Raw genomic sequence first — 15,506 nt, 5'->3', positions numbered from 1 at the left:
TTATCTGCGTATTTATCTATGATCCACTAAACGACTAAAATTTTACTCATAAATATATTTTATTTAATAAAATAGAATAAGTCATAATAAAATGTAGATCGTATTTTATCGTACATTAAATACGATTATCCGCAAAACAACGCAATGTGTCTGCATAGCGCGTACGTGAACGTTGTACATTATACTTTCTTGCACCGTATCCGATGACGCGACATCCTCCGTGATTGTCATCCGGATTACTTCTTCTTTTTCAGCTCTTTATTTTTCTTCTTCTCTTCCCGCTTCGCTTCTCTCTCCCTCAGACATTTAAACAGTTTGTAAACGAAGAAAACTGCAATGACAAAAACATGCGTTAATAGTTAAACGGAAGAACAATTGTAAACGATACGAAGATTTCTATTCGAAATTTCAATTAATGGCACTACGAAGCGAATGTAACGTACCAAGCACAGAAACAATCAATAGCACAGCGAAAAAGAAAACAATATACGAGTAAGAGTACAGGAATCGCGAATACACATTCGAATCACTGTTATTTTCATCCTGCAAAGTATCCTTGAGCTTTACAAACGCATCGTTCAAGAATTGCTGTTTTTCATCGTCGTTTAACTCTTGGTATCGTTGAAAAATACTCGACAGCTTTTCAATACCATTCTCCGGAATAAATTGCATTAACTTTTCTTGAACGCTACCGGTTAACACGCCTTTGCTTCGCAAAGTGTCCAAAATTTTCTGCGCCATGTTTCGAACACTCGGAACGAGAGAAGAAGCCACGAAATTTTCTTGCGACTACGAGAGCGCAGTCGTTAAACCGTAACACCGATTCCTTTAGAAGAACAACGTTAATCTGATTAAATAACTGTTCGCGAGCGGTAGTTAAGTAGTCGATTAGATAACAAGTACCACAGCGAACGAATTGTAACCATAATAAGTGTTCGAACTGCGATTCTCGACCGCTGATTGCAATGCAATACTGCTGATAAAACAAAAAAACAAAATTCGCTCAATCAGCGTGAATCTTGTCAACGTAGCCGGGACAAGACAAAACGGAACTCGACCTAATTTCTTGCGCGATGGACTTTATGTTGAATCTTGACCTAAACGAATAATTAACGAACAGAGGCAACAACGTTGTAACAGAAGTCTGGACTCGTTGGTCCAGCACGCAGCAAGATATTTACCGAAAATTAGAACGACTACGCTCAGTAGGGACAAGAGTACCAGGGTCTGCATGGTTGGGTCATTGCCGGCTGCCATCGGCATAGCGTCTCCTTGAATATTGTTCATCAAGTCTTCCTTGAGACTCGCTTTTTCCTCGTCCGATATGCCGGTCATCGAATCGAGCATATCGACAAGTTCCTGCGCCGTTGGAATGTTTCCATCAAAGACTGGGATCGCTTCGGATGGCAAAGATGCATCGGAAACTACATCGGAAACTGCTTCAGAAACTGTTTCGTAAACTGCTTCAGACGGCAAGGGTGCATCAGGATATACTTCTGGCGCGACATTGGGCACAACATTGGATGGAACATCGGGTACAACATTGGGCTCGACATAGGGCGCGACATTTGGTGGGTCGTTAACGTCCATGGACGCAACACCACGAATCCCGCTCGCAAGTGCCATCCACATCCTAATTAAAAACATCTGTGATTCAGCAATAGGTTTCAGGCGATCGTCTCAAAAGACGCGCCGTCCATTAGAAGATTAGATAACGGTATTTATACGCGGACACCGATAATGGACGTACCGTGAACCGCCATATGTTTCTCCGCGATGCTTTAAGAACAATGTATAATAACGAGCACGTCTAACCACTATGACAAAACACTTGCTCCGAGGTGAGAAAATCTATTTTTACCGTTCCTTTGAAAATATTACTTATGCGCGTTTCACGGTCAATGATCTTCAACGAATCCAAAATTGTTTTAATCCTACGGTTTGGTATTATCTTGAGAAATATAAAAATAAATCTAAGGACAGCTTGTAATCATTAAATTATGAATGAGAATCGAGACCAATCTCTTTGTTTGTGTCTAATAAATTTATGCAAAGAATAAATCTATACAGCAACGTGTAAAAATAAAAAACAACATATTTACAAAGTAAAGAAAACTGTATTATATTCGGTTGTAAATATTGTCGCTTAATTTTCATTACATTTTTTTCTAACATACGGTTACACGCGAGTATAGAAAGAAAGAAAATCGATACGAGCCTATAATTGAATAGTTATTGTACGTCCTTACATTTATTTTTTTATTGAAAATAATACTAATCCGAAGAGTCGAAATGTAAAGAAGTCTTCGTTTATTATATCCACGTAGTCTACTACCGATTACTTTAGCGTATTGTTCACGGTGTATGAACATTGACTAACTGGCATACCTGTAAGAATTGCTCTGTCGTTCAAATAGAGAAAAATATAGCGGTCCAAAAACACTTGTTACAGATGATCGAACAATGGAGAAAGTGGGCGTAAATGTTAGAAGACTGTGCACTCTCGTGGAAGTTAATTGCTCACTAAGAGAAGATTGCTCGCGTTTGGCGGGAAGATAAGCGACGAGCAGACGTTCGGATGACGATTGGCCGATTCGAACGAGAATTTTTATCTTATTGGTAACAGTGCATGCGTCGGGCCAACGTGGCTGCTTCCAACGTGTTAACCGAGAAGCCACGAAACACAGGTTAATCTACGCTGAACGACCTGACCTTTACGACGTGTAAGACGAAACGCGTTAGGCAGGCGCGTTGCGTTTCTTGTACGTCATACGAACGCTACAATGCTCGTCTCAACCGTTGGTGGGATCTCGAAGCCACGTACACGATTAATTCGCGTATCGAAATTGATGCCGTCTCAGAATGCGTACACGAAAGAGCCAAGTACATCTGTCTTGCGTACTCAAGTAGACCGAGTACTTGAAAAATTTACTAAACGACAAGATTAATAAATCTCTCCAACGATACATCGAAATCAGTCAATAACTGGATAAAGATAAGCGTAATGTACCGATCCTAAGTAAGTAATCATTTGTTAGAATCATTTGTCGTAAGTCCTTTCCTTCCTTCTGCATCGTTCAAGTAACTCGACACACTTTGACGGAAACAACCTTCCACTGTCTTTACTACATTGCAATTTTAAAAAACCCACTATGATTTCAAGAATGAACAGTTTTTCGAAACAATTCGGAAATAGAAATTTCGTAGAATGCACTTGAGACGTGTAGCTAACGAATTTGTAACCTCGTAGCAATGCAAGCACATGGCACGTATGTACATACGTAACATTTCAGTGTTCAAATCGTTGAATCGGGACGTATCTATTACGTCGCTATTCGTCGCGTCACGCTATATTCATAAATCTGAATCACGTGCAACAGCGTCAGGTGTTTGACCCGAGAAAACTAGGTTCAAACCTGTTGCCTCCGACGAGCACTTCTTAATCGAACAGCGCCGATCGATAGCTTTCAAACGAGACTCGTTTTCTTAGATTAGACGTATGTAAATAAACTGTCGTGAAAACAATAATTCCTACTTCATTGTCACCCTATCGTAAATAAATAAATACGGGTCAATTTATGTTATCCGTTTGGAGACGTTCCGTATTCGACAAATATAATTAATGGAAAGAAGAACGGTATATGCATAATGTATGTATGTCTTTCTTCTATTCGCCAACTGTATTCGTCGGAAACGAAACGTGCCTGAACGGATCATATAAATCGATCTTAGAAGCCGAAGCAGAAAAAGCAACAAAATTATTGTACACTGACAAGAAACCATATGTTTTTTAGAGAAGGCGTTATTCGTATACAGAGAACGTTAGATGCCGCGCTTTTCACAGATGATTCTTACCGGCGAGCCCGATGACGATAATCGCAGGAATTATGAAAATGACATTGCTGAAGCTGTGCTCGATCGGGCCGTCGGAACCTCCGTTGAGATTCACCATTTCGTGGCACGATAAATTATCAACGAATTTTAAGGACAGATACGTCTAGTGGCTGTCTATGTTAGAACAGGTGTCACGATAACGCCATCTAGAAAACGACTGACGTTGCTTTGAGGTTAGCGTTCCATGTGCTAACGGTACATTATCTTATGCTTTAAAATATTATCTAATAACATTGTAACTCAATAATTATTGCGTTTAAACAATAGTCGTTTCTTCGGAAAATTGAATTTTGGCTAGTTTCTTTGCATTTTACTTAATTTTGTAATGCTATTGTTATGATTTTCAAATTTTTTGTTATATTTAATAAAATATATTACAATAAATAGAACAACCTAATTTATAGTATACTATGAATAACAATAGATGCTTTATGTATTTCATTGACGCTTTACTCACTTTACTTTGCAAAAAAATCGAGACAATCGTTTGAATACCGCGGTCCGGAAGTTAATAATCACATTTATATTCGATCATTTACACGAACTAATACTCATAACTTTTAACAAAACTAAGTAAATATTTTGAACGAAAGTAATCGACCATAAATGTACAAAAATGTTTGGCAACAAATTGTCTTAATAAATAAAATATAAGTCACAATCACGCTGTTTCAGTTTTCGGTACTAAGAAAAGCGCGGTAAAATGATCTACAGAAAAAATCCGTTGCCATCGGCTAGTCTGCTATTCATTTGTATAGTGTCGTTTGAATCGTAAGGGTGAGACATTCTGAATTTCATCATGTCAATAGTAAATGGTTCAAAGGTATTAAAATTCGCGAGGCTAACCGATAAAGCTTACGCCCCCACGAAAGGATCGAAAAGTGCTGCAGGATATGATTTAAGAAGGTACGTTACATTCTATCTTTTACAAGGACAGTCTACGGAATTGCGAATATTATACTTCTTTATTTAACAGTGCTTACGAGTACGTTGTGCCAGCACATGGTAAAGGACTAGTTAAAACTGATTTACAAATCGAAGTTCCTCAAGGTACGTATGGACGAGTTGCACCACGTTCTGGACTAGCATGGAAAAATCATATCGACGTAGGTGCCGGCGTTATTGATGCTGATTATCGGTAAGTCTTTCGCTAGATATTAAAACTATAATGACGCAATAAGCGTTCAGTAAATTCAGAGTGTATGCACAATAGTTGTATGAAACTGGAAGCAATTGATTAGATAGAGATTTTTCTGAATGTGTGTCGTGTTTGAAAGCTGTAGATAGTATTTGAATGTGTGTATTACACATTCATACATAAGATATTGAAGTCTATACTTCTGTCAATACAGGGGAAATTTAGGAGTTGTACTATTTAATCACAGCGATGAGGAGTTTAAAATCTCCCCAGGAGATCGTATAGCGCAATTGATATGTGAAAATATTACATATCCTGAACTTGAAGAAGTTGATAGTTTAAATGATACGGAAAGAGGAGAAGGAGGGTTTGGTTCAACAGGGAAAAACTAGATTAACACTTTTTCTTTTTTTACATAACATTGCTATATATTTATACCAACAAAGTACTGATATCAGAATAAAAAGATTTTAATTTTTTTATAAGATTTTTATAATTATTCTATACCTTTTATAAAAATATTTATTTCTAATGATTTATAATTTTCCATTAAGACCTATTTCCAATGATGGTGTCTTTATCAAATTTAATATACTTTTAAAATCCTTATGCTTTGCATCTCCCAACATTTTGAAAATAACATTTTCTGAAGTTGCTATGTGACATCCTATTCCTCTCATTCTCTGTCAAAATAACAGAAATTACACATGATATGTACCTGTACTAAGTCTGCATTTATTTTATAAATGATTTTTATTTTACCTCTAAAGCCAATAATCTATCTTGTTGGGTACGGGAAGAACAGCAATCTGCAACAATATGTACTTCATATCCATCATTTTTTAGATCAATTGCAGTATTCTCTATGCATACATGCATTTCTATACCAATTAAAATAATTGCATTTGGTTTCTGTCCAGAACAAATTGTAGAGAGTTCTTTAATTACCTAAAATTAATGAAAACATAAGAAATAAAATAAACTTTGCATAAGGTTGACGTGCATTTAATAAAAAAAATAGTATAATTTGGTTACTTCGTGTGTACACATGCTAAATGAAGTTTTTTCAAATGGTCCTTTGGCACCAGAAATGTCAAATTCAGGAATCGTTTTTCCTAAACTATTTGGATTTTGTTCAGTGACTATCATAGGAACATCCAAAATCTTCAATGCGTTTATCTAGATACATTATACATAATTTAATAATTTCTGTAAACTAATTATAAGCTAAGTGTATTGCAAATGTCATTTTTCTTTGACTATTGCAATTTAACAACACAAATTAAAAAAACATAAAACTATTACATATTTCTCAAATTTATATCAAAGAAGACATTTTATATGCATAATAGTGAACACATAACCTTTAATCTTTCTATGTATACGAACATATACATTAACGTCTTGGATCTATTGAATCGTATAAATGATATTTTCAGTAATTACCAGTTTTGTCGAATTCTGGGTAACTTTATTGGATTCAAAGATAGCTTTCATCAGTTTTTCTTGAATGTCGCATATTAGCAATACACTTTTACCCTGTTTTAGAATCGCTTTTGCAGCATTCATTGTCTTTTTTTGTAATAATAACTACTTCAAAGTTTGAGGCGAAGTTGTAATGTCGTTCGTCACGGGAAAAAATGTTTCGTGAAAGTACCGGTAACAAATAAGTCTACGACATCTACGACTTTCTCCTGCCAAGTAATGTGTTTTTATGTAACGCACATGATACGTATGTGTATGTATTTCTCCGTTATCTAAAGTTCATGGCCAGTCTTAGCTTTACTAACTTTAGATATGTTGCATTTCATCGATTTTGAAGTGCCCCTCTCGATGCGCAAGCGACATAATTAAGCGTGCAAGGGCACCATAATAAATGTTTGTTTAATTAGGAAAACGAGCAAGGTTAACCTAGTAGGATAATCTTTTACGCAGCCCTGAGTTATCAATTGATAACATTACTGCACGGCGTTATCACTATTTACAATACGATAGATCATGTATTTAAGGAATATATTATTGAAAGTCAAAATAAATACGACATTACTATAGACACTATATTACACGACTTTTATAGTTTAAAAAGGTCTCTCAAATATATGAAATGCAATTGTGCATTGCACGTTGTTTCAGAAGACATACTTTTGCTGCAAGTACGAATCGTGACTGAAACGAATAGTTTACCATAACCGTATAATTCTTATGCCTTGTTGGTGTTCCGTTATCTATGGGAAGTTTTATGCGTGAAACGCGAACGTACACCGACGGCATTAATTTGTAAAACATATTTTCTAATACGCATTTCGTGATGTATGTTAGTGATTTAAATCGACTCGTTTGGCGCGTGCGTAGTATGTACTGCAGCGACCCAGGTGCGAGTCGACTCGAACGTGAGAAGGCCACATAGAGTGGCAGCAGCGACCGGCGGTAGTCAAACAATGTTGTTCCGGCTGGTCGGATGCACGGGTTCGTTTCGAGTTTGTCAAGCTGATTAAGCTGATACAATCAAATCGGCAACGATGTTCGCGTACGGTTTGTCGACTGAGGAATCGCTGACGTTTTAACGATCGAAGTAATAAGCTCTGCATTCCGTTGAAAAGAAATTCTAGTATCCGTGTAGTTTGAGCGAGACGAGTTTGTAAACAAAGAATGGCCATGGAGCCTCGTGAGACCGGGCATACGAAGCCGCTGGTGCAGCTTTTTCCGAAAGCATCAGAGTGCGTGTACACGAGTTGTTATTGGTAAGTGTTCAGCGAAATTCGCTCGAGTTTCCTGTCGTGCGAGTAATTATCGATTTGATGAAATAAATGTGTCGTATTGCGGTATATCCCGCGATGGATCGATACGTTGCAGTGGTACAGAGACGGCAGTGCGAAATGCTGCCGCCATCTTTAATATGTACGAAGTACCCACGAATCACAGCGCATCGTCTGCTCGGCTTTGAAAACTACCGCGCGTTTTGTGCTCTCGTTTTTCAGTAGAGCTTGCAATTTTATCTTTGTTATGGTTGTTCGACGGGAATATACGAGTGTACATGTTCCTTCGATTAATAATGCATGCACGCTACTAGTGGATAATACATATGAAGCTATCGTGCCTCGCCTCGCACGAACGTACGATGGATTTTTAACGACGGACACGCATTGCTATACTAGTTCTATTTTAATCACCCTCCGCGTATCCAGCTACCTCATTTCCATTCGCTATTTCGCAAAGCTTTGAATGCATTTATTTTACCAGTTGCACCATCTATCATCCACAATTAACAGTATTTCTTCGCATAGCTTACGTTTGCGATTGCCTACATACGTTTCGTAAACGTTCTCCGCTAGAAACATTTGCGTCTGGGTTTTCTTTGTTTGCATACCGTTCTGTTTAAATTTTATAAGCGGTCTTAAAACTCGAATGTAGATGATTCTTACCAGGGGTTGTAACCGTTGCCTAACTCGAGTGAAAACTTGGGTTACCGATTCGAAGTTAGCGTAAATCTACAAACAGTAAATAGAAAATGCCGATTAACTTGCTTAGAATGCGTGGTAAATAATAAATAAGAAATGTACGCTTTAATAGAATACAATTTTAATAATGAAACACAGGCACAGATTCGTTTCATTTTTTGGTCGATATACATATAACAACCCGTATTGCATTCTGCATATTTTGCATACATTCATAATACATTTACGTATATTTATACGTAATTTGCATACATTCGTTTTTGAATAGTAATTTTGCCGTTCTGAATATAATGCAAATTTATACCAACAAAGAACTCAAATACACGTATTGCGCCAAAATTAATTTTTTTTTTTAATTCATTCATTTATTTTTAACTTGAGTTCTTATTACATTTTTAATTTGCACTACTTTGTTAGTAACAACATTGCAAATATTATTAGTTTTAATAATGATTAGAGCTAAAAGCTGAGTTTTAATGATTGTATTTGCATTTTCTTCTGCTTTGTATTTATAATGAGTTCATTTATATGATTATACTGCAAGTAATGTGTAAGATCGACAGCATATGTTCCCTTAAATTTGAAAAAAAGTTTTATTTCATTTTTAATTAACAGAATGTTCTTACTATTAATACTTAAAATATAAGTGTAATATAAACGTTATCTATTCCGAAGCGAGATAACTTATTTTTAATTTTATTCTATATCCTTTGATAAGACGTATGCATTTTTAACTGTTGAATCAAAAATAAAAGTATTGATGTAAAGCATACTATCGTACAGAGAGCAATTGATGGAAAAGGAGGCCAGCTTAAAGCGTGGTAAATTTATTGTGATTTTATACATATATCATGCTATCGATTGTTTTTTGTTCCACGGTCTATTGTCAGTTTACCATTTCGTATTTATACTTCTCGGATTGCCAACACGATAAATCGTATACATACCCACACTCACCACAGACGGGCAAAATTTTATTCATACGATGAATGACGAATAAAAACAATGTACATCGACTTATTCTTGACATTTATTCGATTTAACTGTTACTGATATACGTTTAACTGCGTCCCACATAAAACAACGTATAAGTCTGTATCTTAAATTACAGGTTTTAATTAACCACGGATAGAACGTTGTTTGTTATCTATTCGAAATTTTTATCTAAATTCGAACGTTAATTAAGAACCGGATCTGGTTTGGGTCACGATTACAATTCCTGACTTATACCGAACAAATGAATTCGGAATGTAAACTGAAATTTACGATTCAAAAGAAATATGTTGCTTCGACATTTTCCATTTATTTTTCTGAGAGAGGATCGTTTCTTTTTCTATCGTAGCCAACGCTTGCTTAGCGACATTCTGCACTCTTTTACCTGCGTTCATGTTGTTGCACTTCGTTGCGTCATATTTTCATCAAAGCACATGAGCGTTTTGTTGTTCCTTGTACACATTAGTCTGCAAGAAGAAATTGTTATTTTAGCGAGGAAAATGTATGGAAGCTGTGCCAGGACGTAGCCACGAGACACGGATCAGAAATAAATCATTGCTACGTTGCTTTCGTAAGCAACCCCTGGCGTAGCGTACCGCTATGGCGGCAACGGGCAGGAAAGGACGAGGATAAGCTCGTTGTTTGGGTCTGTTAGAAAACAAAATAAATGTAGTGTCTCGTTTGAGGGGTCTTCCTGCTGTAGACGTACGAAAAACGAAGTTTTTAAAGTTTTTTTTTTCTTTTTTTTTTTTTTTTTGGAGATACCAAATTAAGATTGACCATTGTATTAACTATATGTTTTAATACATTTAACAATATTTTGGTCAATTTCGTTCGTATAGGTGCGTAGGCTTTTAGTTAACTTTAATTAAATTCATTAGTATATCTTCGACGGTTGAATCGTAACTTATTTAAAATTTGAGAAAAGAGTTTTTGTGCACTGTTCATTTTTGCTTATACTTACATCTAATCAGCAAAAGCAGCATACACATAATAATCCTGCTTCCTCATACGATACTTGTTTAATAACTATAGCTTTTTTCCGAGCAATTCTGGTCTTTTTTGAAAATTCCACGATTCTTTTTTCAGACGTGCTCGTATGGCGCGCGTTTTTTTTTTTTTTTTTAGCTTAATTTGTACATTCATAAACTTTCTAAGCTGTAGGAAAGTTCATGTACATGATGTCCAAAAATGTTGGAACCAAACTTGTACTATGCGTTACTGAGGTCAAATGGATGGAAAAAGTTCATATGAAAATCTTATATCTCGTGAATGAAGTATTTTCGGACATAAGTTTATACGAACTTGTTTTATCTATTTAATCCCAGTAACGTAGTTTAAATTTGGTCTCAAACTTTTTGTACACTCTGTATATGGAAAAGAAAGACGGATCAAAGTGAGTCGAGCTAGTTCCTTTAAAGCTAACATCCCTTCATCAGAGGAGCAGTCTACTCGTTTATGTTTCATTTTACGTAGCAACTATTCCTCATGGATTTTGAATTTTAAGAAAAGTTTATAAAAGGGCAGACACAAGTTTTCGAACTTTTCCTAATCATCGCCCCAATAGCTGAAACTAACTAACTGTATCAAATGATTTTACTTGTAAACTATTCATTGTGTAAAAAAAACATGTTTTGTTCAAAACGTTTTGTTTATACAACAAACAGTTCATAAGCAAATCCAGGTAACACGGTTAAATTACTCGTCTAGTATACAGAACGGAATAATGGCGGTACAATCGAGATCGGTTTGAAGAAACAAACAAAAATATTTGATGAAACTACCCAAGTCGAGATTGTCAAAAAGTTTTTCGATTACGAAATTATAATTATGTAGTCGATGGACTGGAAGACTATGACTGATAATAAAATTTAGAAAAACAATCGTTTTTTTGAAACCTCTATACTAGGGAGACCCCTCGAGCCCATCTGCTTAGCGTCGAAATAGCTACGGGGAAAGAGCAACGTGTTTGTTTGTTGTATCCATAGGACTTCCACGTAATCTTTATCTATGCACCCGACGAAAGGGCGGTCGTGTACGATTTAGATAGCGTGTTGCCGTTTCCGACGCATTTCTGGAAGTACGCGATGGAAACGTTTAGATCCGACGAAGTGGTGCCGCCGGAGCATCACAGAAGATTTAGAGTATTGCCAGCCAGCGTATACTTGCGAGAGTTCGCGTCAGATCGGCATCACATGAAACGCGAGGATGGTACATGGATCAAGACCCCGCCGGATTATCCGCCGATTTCAACACCAAGTACGTTCAATGGAACAGGTTGACCCCATTAACATCCGCCATTGCATCCATCGAAAGCAACATTTGCCCATACTCGCGTCTCTTTCCACCATTGGTTAACCTTTTTAAATTCACAGCACAATTTACAATAGTTATTCTCAAATGAATAATAAGATTTTGCTTCGACACGTTAAGGGGGTGATTCTCGTGCAACAGCGTATTAAAATTCCTTTTCCTTTTTAATTTTTTTCATAAAAAGTTAAGAGTTCTACCGTGCTAGACTTTTAGGAACGCGAAGAGGGACCCTTAAACTGTACGAAAATATTTTTTTAGTCCAGTTTTTATTATTTTTGGTTAAATAGTAGTTAATTCTATTGGACGATGTAACCATGGTTAGTGTACAGCGTAGCATCGATCATAGAGATCAGAACGTAACAAACGAAAAATTTTTTTCAAAGCTGGTTGGTTTCCATCGGTTCTGATCCATTTTTAGACAGTATTTTAAATTTGATTGAACGGGTTTTCAGTTGTAAGTAAATATAGAAATTAAAAAAAAAAAATTGTTTTCAAAAGTTAAAGAAATACTTCGTGCATGGCGAACAGGTAATTTCGGCAGAACGCACACATTTCCTATGAAAAATTGGTGAAAATACCGCTCGTTTTGGGCCCCACGCTGCGGAAACGAGCATTATTTCTTATCCAACATGTGCATTTCTGTTTGCATACGTTCTAGGATGCAAGGATAACTTGGATACCTTTATCAACACGGATCCAGAGACCGGGTTGGGGGTCGTGTTGACGTTAGAGAAACTATTCGACCGGTTTCATAGGCCGATCGCGAACCCATCGGTCCCTCGTTCACCTCAGCCACAACCGACACCGACATAAACGTGCCGCTAAGTAAGTTCCGCAGGGTGACGATCGTTTTGCTTTGATTTCGAATGTCAAAATCAATTGTATGGCCTAAGGGAATTGGTTGGCGCATGTACCTTCACGAGCGGAAACATTGGGTCATAATCGGATAATTATGTTTACTTAATCGTTGCTCGCGACGTTTCCGTGTAACATGAAATATATACTGGAACCGATCGATCGTTTACCAAATATTAAATCGTTTATGCTCGATGCGTAAGCCGATGTTTAAACGTTACTTGATGCGTGCCCCGTTCTTGCCACCGATTAAATTTAATCGTAAGATGCGTTGATCGACGCTACAAATTTAGTTAGTCGTCGTTGAGTATTCAGAGCAACGTATTCGAAAACATTTTTTGTTTTTCCATTGTCTCCAAAATCAAAACTCGGATCAGCAACGTTACGGATCGCGTTGTCTGTGCCGATACGCAAGCTCGCAGACGAGTTTAAGTGATCGTGCTGTGCTGCTGTTTTCTAATATATTCGAATAAGTATTTTGCCCGTTGTATTTCTAGGCTATGCTGAAAAATGTTTCTTTCGTACCTTTCGAAAAAGTGTTTTTTGCAGCGCGTCGCGGAGATCCTTTGTCTCTATTGTGTGCTATCACGTTACGATCGACCATGTTTCAAGTTTTTGAGTCGTGGTTTCATGAGTGTCCTCGTGTTTGTATGTTTTACCATACATTCGTATAAAAATCTATTTCACCGCTTTGCTCTATCGATGGTATTGTATCGTTATAATTATTGTGTCAAAGACTGATTGTATTTACGGAGAATTTCCGAGAGCTCGATAGAAGGTCGCCCTTCGATCGATGCATATATCTATTAACGCGCGTCCGAGACACAGACGCGACTAAAAAACGCTTATTATTATTGTGCGATCGATATAGTAAGGTCAAGAACTCGAATTCTTCGCGAGATAATGTAATTATTACGATTATTGTAATTCTTGTGATACTTTACACTTTCTACTTTGAATACCTACAAGCTATTTGTCTACTGTTTATACTAAGGGGGAAAAAATACTGATTCTTAACGACTGTGCGTTCGCTCGTCGACGCGACTATCTTCGTACAGCGTGTCGATGTTGGACGAGCGAAAAGAAATCGGCAATCGATCCAAATTCGTACCAGGGTTGCGACCCCACACGACCAATCGTCTACATCGAAAGATCGTACTCGAGTCAACGAACGCGCGTGCATCCCTCGTATCCCGAATGCCAAAACAATCCTGACAACGAAAACTTTGAATCGTTGATTATTCGCGAGAAATGTAAAAATTACAGCGAGATGCTGTAACGTTCGCTCGCGGTGCTCTTGCGATCGTCATTCCCGAATTTGTCACGTTACGGTTCGATCGGTAAAGAATTTTCGACAAAACAAATATCGATCGACGAGCGAACGCAAACGGACCACCGGTTCGTCGATCAAGCGACGATGAATCGATAGTCGGCGTCGATAATTTAAGAGTTCGTCCACTCTTTTGCCTTCCAGATCTTTCAGTAGTTCTCTTTGTCTTCTATCGTTGACGTGCGTTTCGCTTGTATCGTGTTACGTACGATTTTCGAAAACACCTAGTCACCGAAAAAAATCGAGTACGATTCACGACGACGGAACACGCGTCGTTTTTACACGAACGCCCGGCGTCGTCGTGTCGTGCGTGGAAAATCCGGGACCTTTTTCTAGCGTGCAGTATATTCGATTACTAAAATAGAAGAAACGAGAGAACCAGAGACCTAATCTCTCTGTCGTTCAACGTATTACTAAATATATCAGAGGAAATTGATAACTATTGTATATATATATATATATGTATATGTATGTATATGTACATATAAATGTTACACGACAAACACAGACACGTACACGTACACTCATATTAATCAACATTTCATATTTATTATATTGATATATTTAATTATATTGTATCGATTTCGATACACCGACGAGAGAGTTTAGTCGGAAATGTTGAATTATACACTGTTTTATACATATACATGCGTACATATACATATGTATATATATATATATTTGTCAACGTTCGGTGATATATTCTCTTATCATTGTCATTCTGCAAGATACGTTATAATACGACTTTCAGGATTACAAGTCTTTTATCACGATACGCGCTCATGTTCGCTGAAAATTTGAAAAAAAAAGAAAAAAAAAATACGGTGGAAGAACCTCTTTATAAACTTCGTCTTTCGAGTCTACGATAATTTAATTATATAATAAATGGACGCACTCCGTTTGTCTCAGCTTGAAATTTTATGAATGTACTTTTTAAATCTTTATATAAAGAAATCATTACGTGCTCCGAAATCCTCTGTGCCCCCCCACCACCCTTTCTTCCTCAGTCGGAGCTTGGTACTCTGCCGTCGAACAAAACGAACAGCACCAATATCAACAAAAATAAAAGAAAATAACGGTAATCGAAGTTAGCAAATTCTCCGAGCGTGCATATTTCGTTTTCCTCCCTCGATGCGTTTTTAATCGACGGGACGAGTATATTGCTTTCCAAGAACGTTGTCTATGAATTATTAAGCTAAGTTTATCCGATACTTCTGCACGATCGACTTTCTATTAGACCTTGCGACGTGTACGAGAATGCTTGGTGTTTGTTCAAGTTGCCCCCCCCCCCCCCCCCCACAAGTGATTTAACGTTTTTGCTCATTATGGCGCACAATATTCCGGTGTGTGCCGTTTGATCCAGGTCAAACGCTGTTAAGATTATCGTACCTTAGGCATCGGAGAATTAAGAGAGAAGCGATAACGCGCATGAATTTTCAAATGTATATTGTATTCAATTTGCAAAAATATATATAATGTACAATTACAGAAGTTACATGGTGAATTACGATATTCGACACCCTTT

At 37.1% G+C, this 15,506-nt stretch overlaps 3 protein-coding genes across 4 annotated transcripts; 1 reads left to right on the top strand and 2 right to left on the bottom strand.

The window, feature by feature from the left end:
• Positions 1–40: 40 nt before the first annotated feature.
• On the bottom strand, positions 41–2,523 carry LOC143347438 (uncharacterized). 2 transcript variants are annotated; one of them, XM_076776591.1, is made up of 3 exons: positions 2,389–2,523; positions 1,182–1,633; positions 41–331 (listed from the first exon to the last, which is right to left on the bottom strand). In XM_076776591.1, exons 2-3 carry the CDS (start codon positions 1,630–1,632, stop codon positions 237–239), a joined length of 546 nt encoding a protein of 181 aa, XP_076632706.1. In that variant the 5' UTR covers position 1,633; positions 2,389–2,523; the 3' UTR covers positions 41–236. The 2 variants fall into 2 exon arrangements, with proteins under 2 accessions (XP_076632706.1, XP_076632705.1); XM_076776590.1 differs by lacking the exon at positions 2,389–2,523 and having other exon boundaries at positions 1,182–1,647.
• A 300-nt stretch (positions 2,524–2,823) lies between these two features.
• On the top strand, positions 2,824–15,464 carry LOC143347442 (protein N-terminal glutamine amidohydrolase). Its single transcript, XM_076776594.1, has 7 exons — positions 2,824–3,019; positions 3,795–4,067; positions 4,570–4,800; positions 4,871–5,032; positions 9,976–10,129; positions 11,472–11,742; positions 12,455–15,464. The coding sequence occupies exons 3-7, from the start codon at positions 4,694–4,696 to the stop codon at positions 12,607–12,609; spliced, it is 849 nt and encodes a 282-aa protein (XP_076632709.1). The 5' UTR covers positions 2,824–3,019; positions 3,795–4,067; positions 4,570–4,693; the 3' UTR covers positions 12,610–15,464.
• Positions 5,520–7,209, bottom strand: LOC143347436 (isochorismatase domain-containing protein 2). Its single transcript, XM_076776588.1, has 4 exons — positions 6,479–7,209; positions 6,068–6,211; positions 5,795–5,980; positions 5,520–5,715 (listed from the first exon to the last, which is right to left on the bottom strand). The coding sequence occupies exons 1-4, from the start codon at positions 6,599–6,601 to the stop codon at positions 5,569–5,571; spliced, it is 600 nt and encodes a 199-aa protein (XP_076632703.1). The 5' UTR covers positions 6,602–7,209; the 3' UTR covers positions 5,520–5,568.
• Positions 15,465–15,506: the final 42 nt, after the last annotated feature.

The sequence above is a fragment of the Colletes latitarsis genome, chromosome 11 (genome assembly GCF_051014445.1).
Source record: "Colletes latitarsis isolate SP2378_abdomen chromosome 11, iyColLati1, whole genome shotgun sequence".
Lineage (NCBI taxonomy): Eukaryota > Metazoa > Arthropoda > Insecta > Hymenoptera > Colletidae > Colletes > Colletes latitarsis.
The sequence above is the reverse complement of the archived record's forward strand: the minus strand, read 5'-3'. Positions and strand labels throughout refer to the sequence as shown.

Bases quoted from the DNA above. Each gene is read 5' to 3' on its own strand.
- LOC143347438 (XM_076776590.1), bottom strand. From the start codon at position 1,647: ATGTTTTTAATTAGGATGTGGATGGCACTTGCGAGCGGGATTCGTGGT. The intron at 332-1,181 runs GTAAATATCTTG...TTGTCATTGCAG, and splicing joins CGTAGTCGTTCTAATTTTCG to TTTTCTTCGTTTACAAACTG.
- LOC143347442 (XM_076776594.1), top strand. From the start codon at position 4,694: ATGTCAATAGTAAATGGTTCAAAGGTATTAAAATTCGCGAGGCTAACC. The intron at 10,130-11,471 runs GTCTGTTAGAAA...TTGTATCCATAG, and splicing joins AGGATAAGCTCGTTGTTTGG to GACTTCCACGTAATCTTTAT. The intron at 11,743-12,454 runs GTACGTTCAATG...CATACGTTCTAG, and splicing joins TCCGCCGATTTCAACACCAA to GATGCAAGGATAACTTGGAT.
- LOC143347436 (XM_076776588.1), bottom strand. From the start codon at position 6,601: ATGAATGCTGCAAAAGCGATTCTAAAACAGGGTAAAAGTGTATTGCTA. The intron at 6,212-6,478 runs GTAATTACTGAA...TAATGTATCTAG, and splicing joins CCCAGAATTCGACAAAACTG to ATAAACGCATTGAAGATTTT. The intron at 5,981-6,067 runs GTAACCAAATTA...CATTAATTTTAG, and splicing joins TTAGCATGTGTACACACGAA to GTAATTAAAGAACTCTCTAC.